Source organism: Mastigoproctus giganteus, chromosome 11 (assembly GCF_048544385.1).
Source record: "Mastigoproctus giganteus isolate SK-2022 chromosome 11, ASM4854438v1, whole genome shotgun sequence".
NCBI lineage: Eukaryota > Metazoa > Arthropoda > Arachnida > Uropygi > Thelyphonidae > Mastigoproctus > Mastigoproctus giganteus.
Genome location: NC_143585.1, coordinates 63,369,472 through 63,390,710, shown reverse-complemented (window position 1 = coordinate 63,390,710; position 21,239 = coordinate 63,369,472). Strand labels below are relative to the sequence as shown.

General features: G+C 34.8%; 1 protein-coding gene across 7 annotated transcripts in view; it reads left to right on the top strand.

Moving 5' to 3' along the window:
- The window catches only part of smash (smallish), a 291,299-nt gene extending 277,139 nt beyond the window's left edge, over positions 1–14,160 (top strand). For all 7 annotated transcript variants that reach the window (XM_090384893.1, XM_090384895.1, XM_090384891.1 and 4 more), the window contains 3 exons: positions 3,553–4,036; positions 7,778–7,942; positions 12,149–14,160. In XM_090384893.1, coding sequence (XP_090241019.1) covers positions 3,553–4,036; positions 7,778–7,942; positions 12,149–12,174 — 675 coding nt within the window. In that variant the 3' untranslated portion in view covers positions 12,175–14,160. The remainder of the gene's footprint in view (positions 1–3,552; positions 4,037–7,777; positions 7,943–12,148) is intronic.
- Positions 14,161–21,239: the final 7,079 nt, after the last annotated feature.

The window sequence follows — 21,239 nt, the reverse complement described above, 5'->3', positions numbered from 1 at the left end:
ATTAAAATCTCCCATTATAAGACTCTCTGATTTACTGGCCCACTCTATTTCCCTGTACAGTTCCTTATTATACTCATCAGAGTCATTAGGCCTATAGCACACTCCTACTCTCAATTTTGATCTCCCAATGCTTATGTCACACCAAACTGACTCAACACTGCACTGTCCAGCGATGTCGACTGGCTTCACTTCCTTGGTTTTTATGTGTTTCTTAACTAATAGTATAACCCCTCCCCCCTTCCTATCCTGTCTATCCTTTCTGTAGACGTTGTACTCCCCAAATTGCATTTCTGCATCCCTTATATCTGTACATCCCTTATATCCCTTATATCATTGTCAAGCCTTACATTTTAAGTGTGTGAAAAAATCTGGGATCATTTTATTTTACAGCGGAATATGGAAATTTCAGAAGGATTGATCAATGGTACAAGACTTATAGTTAAAGTTATGCATCAGAATTGTTTGCATCTAGAAATAATAACAGGAAAAGCTAAAAGAAAACAGATACTCTTACCACGTGTAGATTCGACTCCATCCGATTCGACTTTGTTGTTCTTGTTTAAAGGACGGCAGTTTCCTATTCGGTTGGCTTTTGCGATGACTATAAATAAAAGTCAAGGGCAAACGTTTGATAGAGTCGGAATTTCGCTTACTAACCCTGTATTAATTATGGCCAATTGAAGTTTCCTCAGATACAAGAAATGAGAAAGAATTCGACACAAACTGGATTACCTGCTCACAACTAAACACTGACTAAATTTCTTTAGGACAGCTAGAGAAAAACTGCTACCAATTGCGAAATTTTTGCAACAGGTACAGCTAGTTTTATAGTGTGATACTAATTGGCAGGCTATTAGACAGTATTTCAGTGCCCATTAATTGCCATTAGTTGCTATTTGTCAGCATAACTGACCTTTTATTTTTGTATTTTTATTTATTTTATTACACTTTGCTTTTTTCATATTTTCCTTGGTATTTCCTTCTCTTTCTTTCCTTTCCGACATATTCTTCCTCCTCTGCTCCCCATTCTCTGATCTTTGCCATGTGTGCCACCTTGTCTTGTTTTTGTGGATGTATAAAAGGCATACAACAGTCATAGTTAATAAGAACAATTACAGTCAAATTAAAAAACATATTGAACAGCATTTACCAGGACATTTAAAAGTTTGAAGGCTGTCTTGGTTATTGTACAAGAAATTTGTCTTATTCTATCAATTTTCTGTTGTAACAGGAATTACTAGAATAAAAAAGAGAGTCAACAAATATTAGAATATACTAATTGTTCTTGTTGTTTAGATTGGTTCAGATTTGACGTGGAAAAATTTTGGACTTATGCATTCCCCCATAGATATAAATGAGTGTCAAACGGACCCTACACTATCAGTGTAATAGCAGCCATGAAGGATGATTTTATTTATCATTTCAGCTGACGACCTCATATGGAATAATTTCAGTATTTTAATGCAGCAGATCTCTACATTTAAACATTAGCAAAGTGTTCAATGCATAGTTAATGAAACGAGATAGATTAATAAACAAATAGAAATAATGTTGCATAAGAAACTGAATTACAGAAAGTGTATTGCATAGTTGATATCAAAGCAATAATGTGATGTTCGGATCTCTAATTTTCTTAGAAATGTAATGTAATATTTTCTGTTGATTGTGTCTGACCTTGTGGAATCTAGTGAGTGCAAAGAATACCCAAGGAAATTTAAGTTGCAGTGGACATTTGTTTCTTTCATTTGTCTCCCTCCCATTGAACTTTCTTGGGTCTAGTGATGGATGCCATTCAATAGATTATTATTTCCATGCAGGTTAAAAACATGACATACTTCATTCCTTGCAATAATTCATTATAAAAATAAATGCCTCTTTTTCCATCTGGATAGAAACAAAGATACAGGTGCACTGGTGATCGTCTTTTTCACTGTCAGACAGAATTTGGAGTTCCTGACAGGATGCAGTTTTTCCTTCTCCAAATATTCTATCAGAATAGTATAAAATGTATCATAGCTGATGCTAACTGCACATGTAATCACTCACAAGTTAGCCTTCTTGTGACAGTATTCTGGATTTTTTTCAGTAATTCTTTCAGATGTGGTACATTGGGCCTTCCGGCTGGGGGGGGGGGTTCCTCTTCAACACTGGGTCTTGCTGTGAAACCATGATGAAATTATGTTTCCAGAAAGATATTGTATCTCTGTAAAGAAGAATATTGATTGACGAAATCTGTTGCAAAGATTGGTGGATTTCACATGCAGATTTACCTTGTGCTTTTTCAAATTTTTCACAAATGTTCTCTACTCTTCTTGATTAATTCTGTTCATATAGCTATTATTGTGTCACTGTTTTACATTTGTTGCTCGCAGCCTGCAACAGAGAAAGTGATATCAGTGAGTTTGTCAGTTTGTATTCCCTAATATTCAACAAAGTGCCATATAAACATATTTACATTACATATATTTTAGGAAATATTGAGGGCCGTGTAGAACTTATTGATTGTCCCTTGTATTACAGTTTAATTAGATTTTTTGTGCAATTAGAAGGGCCTGAAGATGTCCAAAGATATATCCAGATATAACTATTTGTTTACAAATTATTTTAAGTGTAAATATCAAAATTTACATTAAACTGATCCAGCTAAGAATGCAGTTTTGTGTTACCATTCATTTATACTTTTGGAGCATTTTCAAATAGAATTTTAAATGAATTCTATTTGAGAGGTGATTAATTTCTATGCCATATTGGGGTTGAAAGCTAGGTTCATCATTGTAATTCAGAAATAAAGAACTTATTGATCGTATGTGGGTGTTTATTAAGTTTTGAAAGTTACATATATTTAAATCTTATTTTTAGTTTTCTTGCCACTGTAATTGTGGTTTCTTGAGTTTTTGAATAATAGCACAATAGATTTTTTTTTTTTTTTTTTTAATTATGGTTAAACGTTTCTGTGAAATGCAGGAAAGTAGTAAGCATTTTTCAATATAAAAAGTTTTTTCGTGCAAAAACTTTTAATGATTGTTTTACATTTCTTTATACTTTTACTTTATTGTTGCACCGTTCTAACATTGCTAAGATTTCATTTTATAATGAATGGTTCATAGTGAACCAGAACTTCACATTGGAAAAAAAATTGTGCCAATGGCACCATCTCTAGTGGAATTCTGTTAAAAAGAACAATTTTAAAACTTACCTGACTGAATCACATGTGTAATTAATATGAACATTAAATTTGTATTACTTTCATTAATAATATCAATAGGACAAAAAGGCTGCTTTTTTATTATTATTATTTTTTTATATATAGTGATATTTAGAAGGGAAGTGTAGCAATCACAATGATGCAACATGAGACAACCCCAACTGTTAATTTTTTTATAAATAATTCGTAATAGTTTAAACTGCTGTAGCCAGCTAGAAAATCAAACTCATGTTTTTATAATTCTAAACCTAAACATGCCATATAAAAGAGGTAAATGCATTGCATTTACCAGTGTAGTTTGTTGTCTGCTGATCAATGTTAATATTTGTTTACTTTATTTATTTTAGATACCTGCAATGAGAAGACAGTCAGAACCCTCCTCAGAAAGTAGGTATAACCAAAATCACTGGTTAATTCAAGAAGCTGAAATGAGAAGAATAGCTGAATACAAAGAACGGCAAAAGGTGCCTCATGCTAGTGAACATAGAGCTTTTCACCAAATTCCATCCTATCAATCTCGTCCAGCACCACCTCATCCTCTCCCACGAGGTGGGCCAAAAAACTCTAGACCAGTGCACATGCCTCCACCTCAAAAGGCTTGCAGTTTTACATCACTCTCATATTCATATCCTAAAGATCAACAGTGGACTTGTGATAATCCAAAAACATCCAACAGAATGAATGTGAGTCAATCTAAAACAAACTTTGCTAGTTACAGGCAGGAACCGTTACCTCTTCCATCCACAAAATCTAGAATTGTACCTTTGCACCAAGAACAAGTGTTATCTGTTAGTGGTAGGAAAAGGTGTTCTCACTGTGGAAGTGAACTGGGTAAGTTTTAGTTAATTATTCATTTTTGTGATTTTATTTATTTTGTATACAGGGTACTATGTAATTATTGTTCCTCAGATGAAAACAAGTAAAAGTTCATGTAAACATAGATTCTTAACTCTTTCATTATTGAAATAAAAGTTTTGTGTGCAGCTGCAAATCTTCAGTGTATTGAATTTGCATGAAAATTCAGTAAACTGAAAATTGCAAGTGTTGTAATATAGTAGTTAACAACTCTGAGTAATGATCTCATTAAACAGTAGTTATAAATGTGGAATAATCTAAATTTTATTCTAAACATTGTTACTTTTCAGTACACAGTTTTTTTTTTTTTTTTTCCTTCAATTGTGAGTTGGCAATTGTTTTTCAGCCAGGAGTCCATGCATTGTTGCTTGGTTTGTAGGACATGAATGGCATGAAGTTTGTTATTATTTACAGCATCTCTCTTTTTGGGAGGGGTGGGGAACAGTATGACTGCAGACAGTTCGTTATTAAATTATATATATTACAAGAAGTATAAGAGATCTGCAGCTCCAGAAAGGTTGAGAACTATTTCTTTTTTTTTATACATTTGCTAAAATGTAAACATTCATACAATTAATTCAAAGAAAGCCTAAAGGATATCCAGCTATAAAATAACAGCTTTATACATAAAAATATCCTTGTAATCAAATCATTCCTAACCATAAAACATTTCTTACTCCTAACTTCTTTCTTGACTATGACTAAGGAAGATGGAGCCAGTCTGGACACTGAAGGACTACATCATTATTATGCACTACAGAGGGAGGACATCTGGAATGAATTTTTTTTGAAGTTGCTTAAAACTAGCATTTTCAGGGACCCTCACTACAGTTCAGTTCTTCTGTATGATCTCCTGCATGGAGATCGTAAACAGCAATTGTAGGTTTTGCAAAAAAGAAAACCTATGACATTGGTGGTAGTTCATCTTTTTTTTTGAAGACAAGTGTATTTATTCTAATAGAGTATTCTGCATTCTGTTGGCTACCTTACCAACCAGATATAAACTCATCATTTATATGTATGGCTACTTGAAAAGATATTAATGTGACAAATTATCACCAGGACTTATGAAGAAGTCAAGGTGCCTGTGATGGAGTACCTACTACTCTTTCTGTGAGCAAGTCATAGTGCTGCACCAAAGTGTATGTACAAGTATGTAGGAAAGAGGACACTCTAAATATGGAACTGTATCAAAGTGTGTGTGTGCATGTGCATGCGCACATTTAGATATATATCAATTTTATCAGTTCCCTTAAAACTCTGTATGTGGAATATTTTCTCACTTGCTGCCAATTTATCTATTTTATTTTATATATAAATTGTCATAATGCTATCTATAAATATGCCAGCCATTTCCTAAGAATGGTAGGAATGCTTTACATTCTTAGCCAAGGCTTTCCTTGGCTAAGAATGCAAAGAAAAGAAGTAAAGAATTCTTTGCATTCTTTTACTTCTTTACAACTAGAAGGAAAGGAAAGAAAAACATTGGCTCACTAGATATGAATGGCATAACTGTCGATCCTTTTAGCCTGCTGACAAACTGAATGTATCTACATTTTGCACTTACATGGGAAGAACTTTTTGGAATGGGAACACCAGAAGTACACCAAGGTATAACTGAGAGCTAATTGGTTTTGTGTTGAAGAGAAGTTGCTGAAGCTAAAAGTAAATAGGGCATGTGGAACCAAGGGTTCCACATGCTACAAAGTAATCCAGTTATATTAAAAGAAGCAGCAAAAGAGGTAAGCAAACCTTTGGCCATAATTATGTCATCCTTGGATTCAGGAGAGGTTCCTATAGATTGGAGGTGTGCAAATGTCTCTCCTGTGTACAAAGGGGAATCAAAGGGTGACATGAGAAATTATAGATTTGCAAGTTTGACTACCGTTCCAGGGAAAATAATGGAATCAATAGTCAAAGAAGTATTGCAGGATCATCTTAAGAAATTGAGTTATATGGATATCACAGCCTGTGTTCATTGAGAGGGGATTCTCTCTGATCACCATAGTAGCTAATCTGACCAAACAGATTAGCTGCTATGATGCAGTAAAACACATGCAAATGATCATTTTGATATTGTATTGTTAGATGACAGTAAAGCTTTTGACACTATTCCAGAGCGACTGTCATACAAATTGGAATGGTGAGCATTAAGGGAAGTTATTACTATAGGTAAAGTAATTGTTGAGTAGTACAAGGCAGAGGTTGGTTATAAATGATAACTGCTCTTCTAGAATTAATGTTATTAGTAGAGTCCCTCAGGGTTCAATGATGGGTCCCCTTGCTATTTACAATATTGAAAGGAATATCAAGCTTATTGTCTAAGTTTGCAAATTCTATAAAAGTTGACAGGATAGTTAATGAAAGTAATCAAGGCATGCTACTACAGCAAGAACTGAAAAAACTAGACGGACAGGCTGAGAAGTGGAAATTGCAGTTTAACATTGATAAATGCGAGGTACTGTATATGGGCAGGAATCCCAGAATAACATACCTACTAATTAGGTTGTTGAATGATATTGTAAAACTTAATGCAAGTGGAGAGTTTGAATAAATTTAAGGAAGAATTAGTTATATTATTAGAGGAGATGGACAGATAAGATGGGCAAGGTGGTTTTTTTCCCCTTCCCTCCAGGAAAAGTATAATATATATATATATATATATATATATATATATATATAGAGAGAGAGAGAGAGAGAGAGAGAGAGAGGGGGGGGAAGAATATAGAGAAAAGTTTCTAAGAATAAAAGATCTGCATACTTCAGCATATAAGTCAACTTTGAAGAACTAAGAACTGAAAAATCATAAAATTAAGGTGACTGTATGCTAAGTGTAAAGCCTTAAACTTGAATTCATAGCATATGCTCAGGATTACAAAGATGTGAATTCATACCAGTATATTTATTACATATGTATATTTTTACACAAATATACATTGTTGCTCATATTTTTAAACTGAAGAAATTGATTGCCTTCTTCATCAGTCAAAAAATTGCTCATGAAATTCATCAGGAACTATGTTTTTAGGTTTACTTTTTGAGGTCTTAAAACTTTCAAGATTGTCAGTTTCTTATAGTATGCTTGCTTTCATGTTAAAGCATTATTTATTTATAGAAAAATCAATTTGCAGTACATTACTAACCAGACAACAAGGAATAGCTTGGTTACATACTCAAAATTTCTCATGTACACATATACAGCATCAATGAGAGTGATGTCAAGAGGATCTGTGTCTCCCTCTTTCTTTACAGTTTAATCTTCAGTGTAATAAAATGTCACAATGTGAACTTTTAAAAGAAAGAACAGAAATAAATAAATTAAAAAGTAGACAGTGGTTTGTAATGTGGATTTTATTGTAATATAATACCACTACTTAAGATGCTAAAGATCATCCCAAAAAGAAAAGCAGAGTCAACTTATACGTTGAATATATGATTAGGCATGAATTTTCAAGGCTAAAAATAGAAGTAAACTTCTACACCAGAATATAGGGTAATGAAAATTTGCTTTGCTTAAGCTTAGGTTTTGGAATGAGCTTGCTAACTGTTAGTGAATATTTTACCTTTTCTAAATTGGAGCCATATAGATTTTTGGTTTTGTATAATAAATTTATAAGAAAAAAATAAAACTAAGAGGTCACAAAAGTTTGTTTTCTAATAATTAGAATATTTAGGAAATATTTTTTGTTCTTACAATTGCAATATTTATTTATTTAGGACGTGGGGCAGCAATGATAATTGAATCTCTTCAACTTGTGTATCATATCCATTGTTTCCGCTGTTGTGTTTGTCAAGCCCTCCTAGGTAATGGATCCTGTGGAACTGATGTTCGAGTTAGAAATAATAAACTTCACTGTCAGAATTGCTACAGCAATGATGAAGGTATATATATCTTGACTTGTGTATTATATTGTATAGCATGAATGTAACTAATTAACTGATAGCTCAATTTTCTTTCTTAAAATTATATATAGGTCATTAGTTATAACTTATTTATAACTGTTTTAATTGGGTGAGTTGACCAAACATGACAGTTTTTTTTGTCAGTCTTGACTCTATTTTTAATATATGCATTATGTTTCTGGAATACAAATCTGTTGAATGCTGAAATGATCAACCTATGTTTATCAGTGCAAGCCCCAAAGCTTCCCTCTCTACCTCTATTCATCTTTTGTGTGATTTTCAACAAGGAGACACAATATCTCCGAAATTGTTTACTGCTTCCCTTGAAGAAGCTTTCGCAAGATTGGACTGGTCGCAGAAAGGAGTCACTGTGAATGGAAAGTACCTAAACTATTTACGATTTGCAGATGACACTGATCATAAGCCACAATCCCAAAGAATTTGAAGAAAATCTTAATCAGTTATGCAGAGTTAGTGAGGATTTCGGACTAAAGGTGAATATGGCTAAAACAAAAGTAATGATGAACAAGAATGCCACAGAAAGGGATATAATCATTGAAGGAGCAGTAATTGAAAAGTTGGACTCATATACTTATCTGGGACAAGTCATTAGCTGTAATAATGATAAATAGCTGGAAGTCAAGAGAAGAATAAATTTTGGATGGATAGCATTCAGGAAATATAATCACATACTGAGGAGCAATATCCCAATTTGTCTGAAACGTAAAATAATGAACCAATGTATACTCCCCACCATGACTTATAGAAGTGAAACTTGAGCACTCACCAAAAGAATGGAAGAGAAGCTGAAATCCGCACAGCGAAGAATGGAGCTAATTATATTAGGAATCAGACTGTTAGATAAGAAGAGAAACACGTGGATTAGGCAACAAACACAAGTAAAGGACATTGTTATCAAAACTAAAGAACTGAAATGGTTTTTGGCTGGACACATAGTTTGCTCAAAAACATGATGACAGATGGACTAAGAAAATAACAAAATGGTACCAAGGAGGAGCTAAAAGAAAATCCAGAAGACAACAATGGAGATGGAAAGATGAAATTCATGAGTAAAAGGATGGCCATTGCACAAAACAGAAGGAACTGGAAAGTTGCTGGAGAGGCCTTCATCCTGCAGTGGATTGAAAATAGCTGATGATGATGATGATAGCTTAAATAAGTTCAGTGCGTTAAGTGCTTATAAATATTGAGATTCCAGCTGTTTAGGGATATATATGTTGGTGGTTCCCCTCATATTTCATTTTAAAAAGAAGTAGACTTGCATTTTGTACTTCAGGCTAATGTGATATTAATATACAGCTGGGAAATATTGTTTCAGTAAATGAGACACATTTGAATTTTAAGTATTTAGAAGATGACAAAAACATCCCTCCCTCTCAAAAAAAAAAAAAGGTGGGGGGGGAATACCTTGCTAGACCTCCACGTGTACAAGATCTATTTGTGCAAATTATTTTTAGATATCTGTTTTTTTTATATGCAGAGCTAAATACTAGTCATACTAATAACTATTGGTCCTTAATACTGAAAACCTGCCATGCTGTGTGGACATCTGGCATGCAGTTGAATGAGAAACAGTGCATTATGTACTTGCTTGGTCCACTGATTTATGCATGTTGAGTTTGACCTGCCGTGACATTAAAATTGTCATGGCAGGTCTAGTCACCATCGAGCATCCCTGTTGTAAGCACTTTTTCTTTTAACCCATATGTACTGTTTAAAATTGTTCTATTTAATTTCTGCACCTAGTAAAAATTGCAAAAGTACAACTATGCCCGGATCCATGAAGGAGTAAAGAAAGATGATGAGCTTGGAGAAGAAGCTTGAAATTATCTCATGGACTGAAGCTGGAGAAAGTGCATTGGCTATAGGAATTGCACTTGGAATCAACATATTGACACTGCGTGCCATTCATGCAAAGAAGGAAGGAAAACCATTAAATATATGCAAAAACTGTTGTTAATGCCTATGGAATTGCTTATTGATGACATGGATAGAAGATAACAATCAAAAAGAACACCATGGCTAATGAAAACATCATCAAGCAAAAGGCCATAAATATCTTACAGCACTTGCAAGTTTAAGTTTAAGAGGGTAGTGGCGAAGTCCTGGAGTTTTTGGCAAGTAAAGGATGGGTTGACAAGTTTTGTGATTGCTATAATATGCACAACATTGTTTAGTGGCAAAGCTGCAAGTACCCACCAGTCTGTTGCCAGCTGATATCCTGCTGATTGTTAAATTTAATCCAGAGGGTGGGGTTACTCACCAAAGCAGGTATTTAATGCAGACGAGATGGGTCTATACTGGAAGAGAATTCCAGCAAAGACCTTTATTTCTAAGGAAGAAACAAAGGCTCCAGGATTCAGGGTCTCCAAAGATTGGTTAACTTGGCTATTCTTTGGAACTACAGAAAGAGATTTTAAGTGCAAGCCCCTTTTAATTTATAAATCAGAAAATCCCAGAGTTGGAGGGTCAATAGCCAAGTGTGGATGATAGGGCAAATTTTTGACAACTGGTTCATAAAGGACTTTTGCCCAAAAGTTGAATGATATTATAATTGAATTTGCAATACAAGTTAATTGAAAATTTCCCAAGTCATTTGCAACACCTGGAAATTGTGAATGAAAACGTTGAAGTTGTGTTTTTGCCCCCAAACACTACTTTGATTCAGCTAGTGGAACAAGGCATCATTGCCATATTTAAAAAATTATATTTAAAGTATGTGAGGGCTTCATGTATACGAGGGTTACATTCTGGAGAATGGAACCCTTGTTTACATGACGGGTCTACTGTACTGAAATCCACGTTATACAAGCTGAGCATCATTTTGTTTTATTTTTGGTAGAACAGAATCTCGGGTCTGTATATTAGATGTGCATAATCAAACGATTAACAATTGAGAGATTTCAATAATTGAAATAAATGATTAGCAGTTACTGAATGCTGATCATTCTATTATATCATTCGAATGATATAATTGATTGAAAAATTTTGAATGATAATATGTCAGGTTTATTTAAATTTTATTTTTGGAAACAACTAATTATATTTTGACCTTTTTATATGTGCTAATGTGGATATTCTCCTCCCCCCAACATAAAAGATCTTGGGATGCAAAAATTTTCAATAGTTATTACTGTGTTTTTACATAGTAAAAACAGTAATAACTTTTTGTTTTAATTGTTAAAATTTTTCCTTTTTCTGTAAAAAAAAGTTTGTTATTGTTTGTTATTTGGTTTTTAGGAGTATTAGCAACTAAGGCCATATTTCTCTGGGATATGTGGTGGTCATTCCCTGACCTTTCCGCATCCTCCGTATTTGGTGGTGATGGGCTCGAACCCCAGTCTAATCAAGAAGTGTGTGCTACGCACTGCTGCTCCTTCCCACCTGGCTACGGAGGCACCTATAAAAAAAAAAGTAGATAAGAAAATACAAATTATATGCTTCCCTCCTCACACAGTTAACTATCCAGTTGAACCTTTGAATTTATTCAAACTGTCAGCCTCAAGTACCTGTGAGGGTAACTTGTTCCAGCAAACTGTTGCTGGCTAAAAGAAAACTTTCTACAATGTAATCTAAACCTAAACCCCTTAATTTGAATTTATGACTCCTAGTTCTGGAGTTCTTTATAACAGTGAGAATTTCACCTTCAGTTTACTAATCCCTCCCAGAGCTTTATAAACTTCAGTCAGGTTACCTCTGAGGTGCCTGGTTGCCAAGCTCTGTAGCCCGCACAGTTTTTCTTTATACGGTCTCCTTCTGACGATCTCGCCATTCAAGTTGTCTGTCTTTGGACCCTTTCAATAAGCTCAATGTCTTTTTTTTTTTTTTTTTCTATATAAAATCAAAAACAGTTTCAGGTGATTAAAAAAACCCATAAACAAAGCAAATTTCAAATTCTTCTTTATTGAGCTAGTCATGATTTATAAAACTCCATGCAGTATTTAAATGACACTGCTTCATTGTTCAATCCAAATAGTAATGTTGTGGTGATGAATAGTACTTAAAGGCCGGCAAATGTTTTACGGTTCATTATGATGGATTTATGTGTGGGGGAAATGAAAATTTATATAGGATAAGAAAATTATTGGAATGTTACTGTTTTTAATTTTACACATTCAATTTTTTTTACTGTTTACTTATAAAACTTATCTGCTTAATTTCCAGCTGGACTAAAATTTAGCCAAGTGTGAATTAAGATGGGTCCCATTAATAAAAGAAAGAACAAGAGAATGTTTGTCATTGTACTAAATATTTTCAAAGTGATTATGCTGTGGAAAGCTGCATGACATTATAAGTGTATAAAGATATGACCTTCAGAGCAGTGTGTATGTGTATAGTGAACAGAAGGTTTTATTATGTTCATATGTGATTTATCAATTTTAGTTTTATTTTGGTTATTAATTGTTATGCATTTAAATAACAGTTAGAGCCATATCCAAAGCAGGTGATCTATAGTTTATAATATTGCAGGTAGAGTTATAAGTGCAATTTAGAGAATGCATGAAGCACTTATTTCTTTAACTAAGGAATTAAGTGTATCTGCAAAGATAAAATATAGGCCATCCACAGATGTAATTATGTCAATAGCTATTATTTTAATGTAAATAAGACAAAAAATAATTAGCAAAAGATTAGCTTCTAGAACTGATATTCAGTAAATAACACTATTTTATTAGTAGTAGTTGTACATTTTTTCAAGAGGATGAAAAAAAGATATTCAATTCCTAACTGTTTTAAGATTCTGATTTATGGCTGATGCTGAACCTCAAAGTACAAGTTACAGAGAAGTGTATATAATTTATAAATTATTGTATGAAATCTTTTTTTTTTTTTTTGCTATGTTCTGTACTCTGTGATATTTTTTTTTATATGTCAAGCAAGTTTATTCTGACATTTAAAGTTTTGCTGTGATGGAATTATTAGGTTATCTGTGGAGAAAATATATGTAAATGTTGAAAATAATATATATTGATAAAATTGATGTAACTTCTATTTTGGAATATTTGAAAACAGAAGAGAATTGTGAGGCATGGGCTTCCACAAAGTATTAATTAAGACTTTATAAATTTGCCTAAATATCTCTAATATTGAAAAATGAATTGTTGATTTGTGAACATGAAATGGTATTGTATCTACATACAACGAAAGTTTAATTTTTAGGAAGCCATTTGTTTTCTGGTATTATTCTTAATATATATGATTATTGCATTTTTTGCATGAGACAGAGAGAAAATTATTCGTATGTTAAAAGAATGTTTATATTTTAAATGAATATTTTTTTTTATAAAATTCTAAATTATACCATTACCAGCTTTTGATTAAGACATACTAGAAATCTGTTATCGTCAAATAGTCTTAAAAGATTTGTTGACTTTATATCTTTAAAAAATTCACACCCAAACCAAATCTTTACTCTTTTGCTTCCACTTAATAAAATAATTAAGTTTAAAATAAGTTTTAAACTTTTAGATTCTATCTGAATTTTAAGAAATTGGTTTTATACTTATACTTCTGACACCATTTGTGACTTTACATCGCCAGTTTGTTTTACAAAATAAAGTTGGTTAATGTATGTTGTTATGTATCAGCATTTCAGAGTTATACAGTTAGGATTTTGTACATGATACAGTACATTATGTTAATATTTATATTAAATATTAATAATTATATTAAGTGGAGGTAAAGGTAGTTGCAAAATTAAAATACAAGCTCTTGCTTATGTTCACTTGAAGATATATAAGAATCTAAAACTGAAATTATTTCAGATGTGCTTCTTTAGAAATATTGTTATTAAAGTTTTTTGAGGCTCGGCAAACTTTAAAATTGCTGTTTAATAACACAGTGTAAAATTTCAGTGCAGGATGTGATGCCTCATTAGTCACCACATTTTGTGCACATTATTTTAATGAGGTTTCTAAAAAAACTTGAATATAAAGCCTCTAAATCTTTCACAAAGTATATAGTAAAAGAACCAAAAATTAAGATGGTTTAAAGTGAGGTAAGATCTATGCAAAAGCAGAAGTCCTAAGAATGATTGTAATTGCTCTTTTGGCATGTTTATTTTTTCACAGTATTTATTTCTAATGTAGATAAAACATGAATTGTATATGCTCACATTAATACCTTGCCATGTAAGAGAGCAACTTTTGTAGAAATAAAATCATAGTTTGTTTGTATGTTTATTTTTCAATTTACTTAGCTACAGAGTAGTTTAAAGTAACATTACTTCTGATAATGACAAGCAAAGCAAAGAAAAGCAGAATCATTATGCTGTTTAGTGTGATGTTTCCTACATATCATTCCATCCATTTTCAGACTCAGAGTGATTTACTGCTGTCACTTAATGGCAAGAACTTTTAAGTCTCTTCAGTGGTGGCTGAATTTCTCTGGGAAGAGCTATAGACTATTTCTCCCAGAAATTCAAGTCCTTTATCTCAGAAAACAGGCAAATCAATAATGACAATAAAATACACATAATTTGTAGATATGACATATTGATGCCTTGTGGCTTCATTGTTTTATGGGCTGTTTAAACAACCATAAGCAGTTACTTCATTTATGTGTGAAACTAACAGGTTACCTGTTCTTTACTCAAGTTTCTCCATTTACCTGTTTTCTTCCACAGTGTAGTGTACTTCCTGTATCATCATCATTCCAAATATGAATCTTATAGTGTTTGCACATATTCATTGTTTACTGTGTTTATCAGTTCTCACACATTGTTTATTTAAAAGTACATTGTCTGTAAAATAGTCTTATTTTTACAAATGTAAATTGATTCCCCCCTTTTAATTGACTTGTCACAGTAGTCTCCCCATTTTTTCATTCAATAACACTGGTCAACATGTAAAATGTTATGAAAATGAAAATACCCAATCTTGATTAATTTTATGCTGCTGAACACGAAATCACATTAAAATTTTGTCAATTGGCTCTTGTTTTCAAATTACAGTTGAGGGTCTCGTATTAGCGAGCTACTCTACATTATCAACTGCAACTCATGGCAACACTGCAGTTTCAGTACCACCACGCTCTTATCACTCGATCAGCAACTGTTACCTCATTTTGCATCATGTGATATGTTGTCACCTCAAATGAGTCTTCAACTCTGTTACAGAAATCCTTGTATCTTATCGTACCGATCACACTCTTATCACATGATCGCTAACTGTCACCTCGCTCTGCATCATATGATAAGTTGCCACCTCAAATGCGTCTTCAACTCTGTTGCAGTAATCCTCGAATACGGCTAGGTACTGGGTGATTTGTTCTCAGTTAACGGTTGTTCTCTGTGATTCCTACTTTTTTCCACAGTACTCGTGTTGTGTAAGATTAATACGCCCTGTAATTGTATGAATAGTCCGGATGACTTCTGTTATATATGTGAAGAAGTCACGTTAGCTTCAAAAAAGCATCCCTTAACTCAAGCCATAAAAAAGGCCTATTTCTTGAACTTTGGGTGTAAAGTAGTACACTGGTGGTGTGCAAAACTTAAGGACCAATGCTATTTCTAAGGGCTACAGCCACAAAATCAAATGAAATAGCCTGTGGCGATTTGCATAACTGGCTGTTCAGTAGAAAGCTGGTGCACATGCAAAAATTTGAATCGTGATGAGAGGGCTTACATACACAGATAAAAGCAGCAGTTCAGCGGTTAAGTGCAAATTACCGAATGGTGAGCACAATTGTTACTTATGTTCAATTGGTTTCATACAGTGCTGCAGACAAAGAAATGGCCAGTAGACAACATCTGGATAACTTTACCTGGGGTCAAATATTGGGAAGGTCGAAGTGTGACTGCAGAGTTCGGTATCGCCCATAGCATTGTCGGCCTTCAGAACAACGTACGGCTGTTCGAAGGACCAGTGGTGGTCATGCATGAAAAACAATGCTCTCCGATGGGCAGGTGTTAAAGGGAAACAGCGTACTGGCCGTTGGGCAAACGGTACACCTTTGTGGAGTCGCCTGGCCACAGTAAACCACGATATCCTGCATCCTGTCTAGCTGGTTTGCAATGGATTCCGCTGTCTGGTGTCGGTCCCTCTTGGCCTGTAGGAGTATATAGCGGCATTGGGCATTGTTTTTCGTAGATGCCATTTACAGTGGTGCATCGAACACAAGGACTGGACAGCAGTGCAATGGGGTAAGGTACTCTTTACTGATGAGAGCAGATTCAGTCTCAGCAGCGATTCTGCCCTCTCACCAGCTAATCTGGTGAGAGGGCACAAGGTATCACCCCGCAAACACCACTGAAAGGGATCGATATGGTGGTCGAGGTGTTCTCGTCTGGGGAGTTGTGTACGTCCATCTTGGATGGACGTACACAACTCCAGATACTGGAAGGCGGTACTGTAACTAGTGCATGCTACAGTACTGAGATAATCCTTCCCCGTGTGCATCTGTTCCGTGGAGCCAATGGCAGCTCAGAACAGATGCACGCAGGGAGGATTATGCTTTTGGAAAGTGAGGACGTTGTTTGTATGGATTGGCCTGCCCGTTCCGCCGATCTAATTCCCATCGAACACATGGGGTGCTCTGGGGAGATGCCTAGTGGCACGTTCACACCCACCAGAAAATGTTCAACCGTTGAAGAGGAATGGACAATGTTATAACAAGAACATATCAACAATAGACAGGTGGTACAAAGCCTGTATCGACATTAGGAGTGGCCATATCTCCTACTAAGGACCACCTATTCCCTTTATTCCATCTTTATCAGTGATGCATCTGTATCATGGCAGCCAGTGCTATGTTGCCATTTTTGAATAAAGTCCCTCCGTACCGTTTTGTTTCCATTATTGTGTCGGTGTTGTTTCCTTCATTGTTTCTGTACCTCACGAGGTTCCTTTGGTATGCTTTTCCCACATCCTATGAGAAACTACAGATGAAAATCTGACTGGTCCTTAAGTTTTACACACCAGTGTAGTAGTAGTAATAGAGGCATGTGATGCAAGAAAGCAAGCCAATGAGCTTATGTAGCATCAGCCAAAAAAAACCAATTTCACACAACCATTGAATTTATTTCCCCCCCCCCCCAGGTTCATAATATGAGCAAGCCGAAGAATCCCAATTTGCAGAACTTAAGCCTTTGTTGGTAAGAGAAACCTTTCGTTCCCTTCACCAATCTTGTTGCCCTTCTCTGTACATGCTCAAGCAACTCTACATTCTTCCTAAAATGAGGCCTCCACACATGTACACAGTACTCATGGCCTGACCATTGCCTTATACAAATGGATAATTACCTCCTTTTCCCTGCTAGCAAAATTCCTGTATATCATTGACAATACCCCATGACCTACTCTGGCAGCCTGTCTGCATTGCTCAGAAAACTTCATATCTGACAGCACAATCACTCCCAGGTCTTTTTTCATTTTCTACCACCCTAAGTGTAATACCACACGGTACGTTCCTGTGGGGTTACTTCTACCCATATGCAGTACTTTTCCTTTGTCAATATTAAACTTCATTTGCTACTTCTCAGCCCATCTACCCAAATTTTCTAGATCCTGTTGTAATAGCACACTGCCATTACTGTCATTAACCACCCTGCCAACCTTCGTAGCAGCTGCAAACTTCGACACTAAGCCTGATGCACCTTCACCAATATCATTGATAAATATACAAAACAACAGTGGGCCAACACCGAATCCTGTGGGACTCCATAGGGTTCGGTAGCAACCAGAATAAGAACTGTGCTCCACACATATGCTGCACTAACTGTTCATGAAAACTCAATGTTTGGCGAATCGAAAGGGATGTTTTATGCCTTTCGCAGTGCCCATGATATGGAGGTAGCCAACAAATCACGTCACAGACTTGTACTTCTGTATAGTGCCTCCTATTAGAAAAGGGATGACAATGAAGAAAAAGTGGACAGTGATGTACCCAATATATATACCATCTGCAATTCGTCCCTTGCCTCACAGTGAAGTACTACCTATTCCTGAACCACTTCCTTTCACATACCACCCAACGTGATATTCACTTCATATTTTGTAATCCATAATCAACAGCATGTGAAATGCAAACACTTATTTCAGGCTCCATGATTCAATAAATTAAACAATTGTAATATACTATCAGTGCTTTCATAATGCAGTTTACGTATTTTATGGATTTCAATAAAATTTTAAATATAACACACAATTGCAAATGCATCCACATCTATATGCAATAAATTAACCAAAGTTATTATAGTGGCATCATTATATTACATCTCATATTGTGAAAACCTTCACATGAGTTGCCTGTTTGGTTTTACTTCAAATAAGTAATACTTCCCCAATACAAAAGACTATTGTGACTTATTCTCAATGGATACCAACACCCAGATGGCTGTTTCAGAGCTATTTGTCCCATCGTCAATGGGTGGGTTGGCACCCTGATGGTATAACAACAATATGAGAGATGCCAAATAACTTGTCTGTAAACTTTTCCACAGTCTGAGGCTTTAGGCCCTGAATTTTTATTAAATATATAACACATATTTAACATTTTTGCTATTATTGATATAATAAGGAAATAGTAATATACAGGGTGTTTCAATTAAACGTTTCAGAACTTCTAAGAGGGGTAGGGTACATCCTGACAACTCGAAATCATATAGCAATGTGGGGTCGGAAATGCTTTCCTGAAGCGGTGTTGTACACAGAAGCACCATAAAGAAAAGAGACCATAAGTGAGAAATCGTTTTAATAATACATGAAAAGAAGCAAAAGGTACATGGATTAAAGTAAGTGTTCGAAGTTTCTTCCACGGGCTACAATGCACGCCTCACATCTCCGACGCATGGACATCCGAACATTCTGGAATACTCCAGGCGAATTTCGAATTTCTTCGGCAGCTACTGCGATTCTTGCAACCAGCTCCTCAGCATTGTCAACAGGGGTGTCATAAACTAGCGATTTCATATGACCGTGAAAATTCCTTCACAAGGGAAGGAATTTTCAACACGCATAACAACCATATCTGGGCGGTCGAGAACCCGCATGCAATACGACGTCGTGCAGCACAGATTCGATTTTCGGTCAATGTATGGGCCGGTATTATGGGAGATCACCTCATCGGACCTTACCTGTTACCGTGTCGTCTAACCGGACCTATCTACTTGATCTTTCTGCAGCAAGTATTGCCACAACTTTTGAGAGATGAACAGATTTCTGCCTCGACGCAACAGACAATGTGGTTCCAACACGATGGAGCCCCTGCCCATTATAGCGGAGATGTTCCGAACCACCTGGATGTCACATTTGGTCAACAGTGGATCGGACGTGGTGGTCCCGTGCGTTGGCCTGCTCGGTCACCCGACCTATCATGTCTTGATTTTTATTTCTGGGGTCATATGAAATCGCTAGTTTATGACACCCCTGTTGACAATGCTGAGGAGCTGGTTGCAAGAATCGCAGTAGCTGCCGAAGAAATTCGCCTGGAGTATTCCAGAATGTTCGGATGTCCATGCGTCGGAGATGTGAGGCGTGCATTGTAGCCCGTGGAAGAAACTTCGAACACTTACTTTAATCCATGTACCTTTTGCTTCTTTTCATGTATTATTAAAACGATTTCTCACTTAAGGTCTCTTTTCTTTATGGTGCTTCTGTGTACAACACCGCTTCAGGAAAGCATTTCCGACCCCACATTGCTATATGATTTCGAGTTGTCAGGATGTACCCTACCCCTCTTAAAAGTTCTGAAACGTTTAACTGAAACACCCTGTATAGTTTGAAAACTGAAACAACTAAAAAAAAAGAGGAAATAGCAGTGAACATTATGCACGAACACAGAACATTTCATTTTTTTGCACATCTGCCTTATTGCCCATTCATTTCTTCATTCAGCACATGGTGAAAAATATAATATCCAGTACTTCAGCTAAGCATAGATAGTTTATCTGATATGTATTAAAATAAATGATTACTGAATGAAATTTATATACAAAGTTGTCATTTTTATGATTTTTTTAATTTTCAAAAAATTTTGAAAAAACTTGCTCCTCAGATTGCCCATGCAATACTTTTAACTTTTTTTCATGAAAAAGGTTAAAGACCTTTTTGATCTCAGATAGAGGGAGTAGAGTATTTCTCTATTAATTATTCTGTGTTTGCATGTTTTTTTTTTTTTTTTTTCCAGCCTGCACAACATGAATATCAGCCAATAAACACCACTTGTAGATGATGATGCTCCACAAATTTTCCAAGAAGAATAAAAAAATTCTTCTTTGGAAAGGAGAGACTGGTACTATACTTTTGCGCAGAAATATATATTTATCCAACTCAAAGTTAGTTTCTTTTCAGTGACCCTTTAGTCTGCTTACTGATGCAGTACTTTTGCCAATATAGTAATATAAAAATACATGTACATGATATATATTAAAAATTTTCATGCATTTTTATGTGATTAACTGCTAATAAAGAAGAACTGAACCAAGACAGTTTTTAGTTATCAATAAAACTCTGTTTAATTATTCAACCTACACAAAATTCACTCGTAAATACAAAATGTAAAGATAATCATTTCAAACAAATACAGAAGTTTCAATATCCTAATATGTAATATTTCATACATGAGAAGAAATTTAAAAAGTGGTCATGATAAAATCCTGAAAATAATCAGACAACAAAATATTGAATATGCTTTTTCTGATGAAATTATTGTCAAAAATATGGTTCTAAATCATATTCAATTATGCTTAAAATGACAATTTTTTAATGCATTTGTACAAATGCCCACAAAAGATTTTTTGGTGGTTTAGGAATATAACTTAAATTGTTGAATACTCATAAAAAAAGTATTTTGTATATTTTATTGTTTTTTTATAAATTCTAAGTTGCACAACTGCTCCCTCTTGATTTCCCTCATCAACTTTTAGGAACACTGGAATAATCAGTTTACTGGATAGACCAGTAAACTGCTTATTCCAGTATACGTGAATGCTTCATGTTTATGATCATGAAGTATGACAAAATGCAGTAGTCATTTCATCTTGTGAAATTACTGGAAAATGAAAGTAGTTCAGTCAGAACATTATGTGCACCATTTCCTTATTTCATAACTTATTTGCAGGCAATACATTTGATTGTAATACAAAGTTGTTTTCAGGGGTATGTCTCCTTGGGTTGGATGTTGTGTTTGCACTGTTGGGTGAGCACTGCTTTGTCTTTTCTTATACTGTACTTTTATTTTGAATATTTGGTGACTTGGTAAAAAAGGAGGAGAACTGCACCTGCCAAGTTCAACCTTAACTACAGCAAGAATTTGT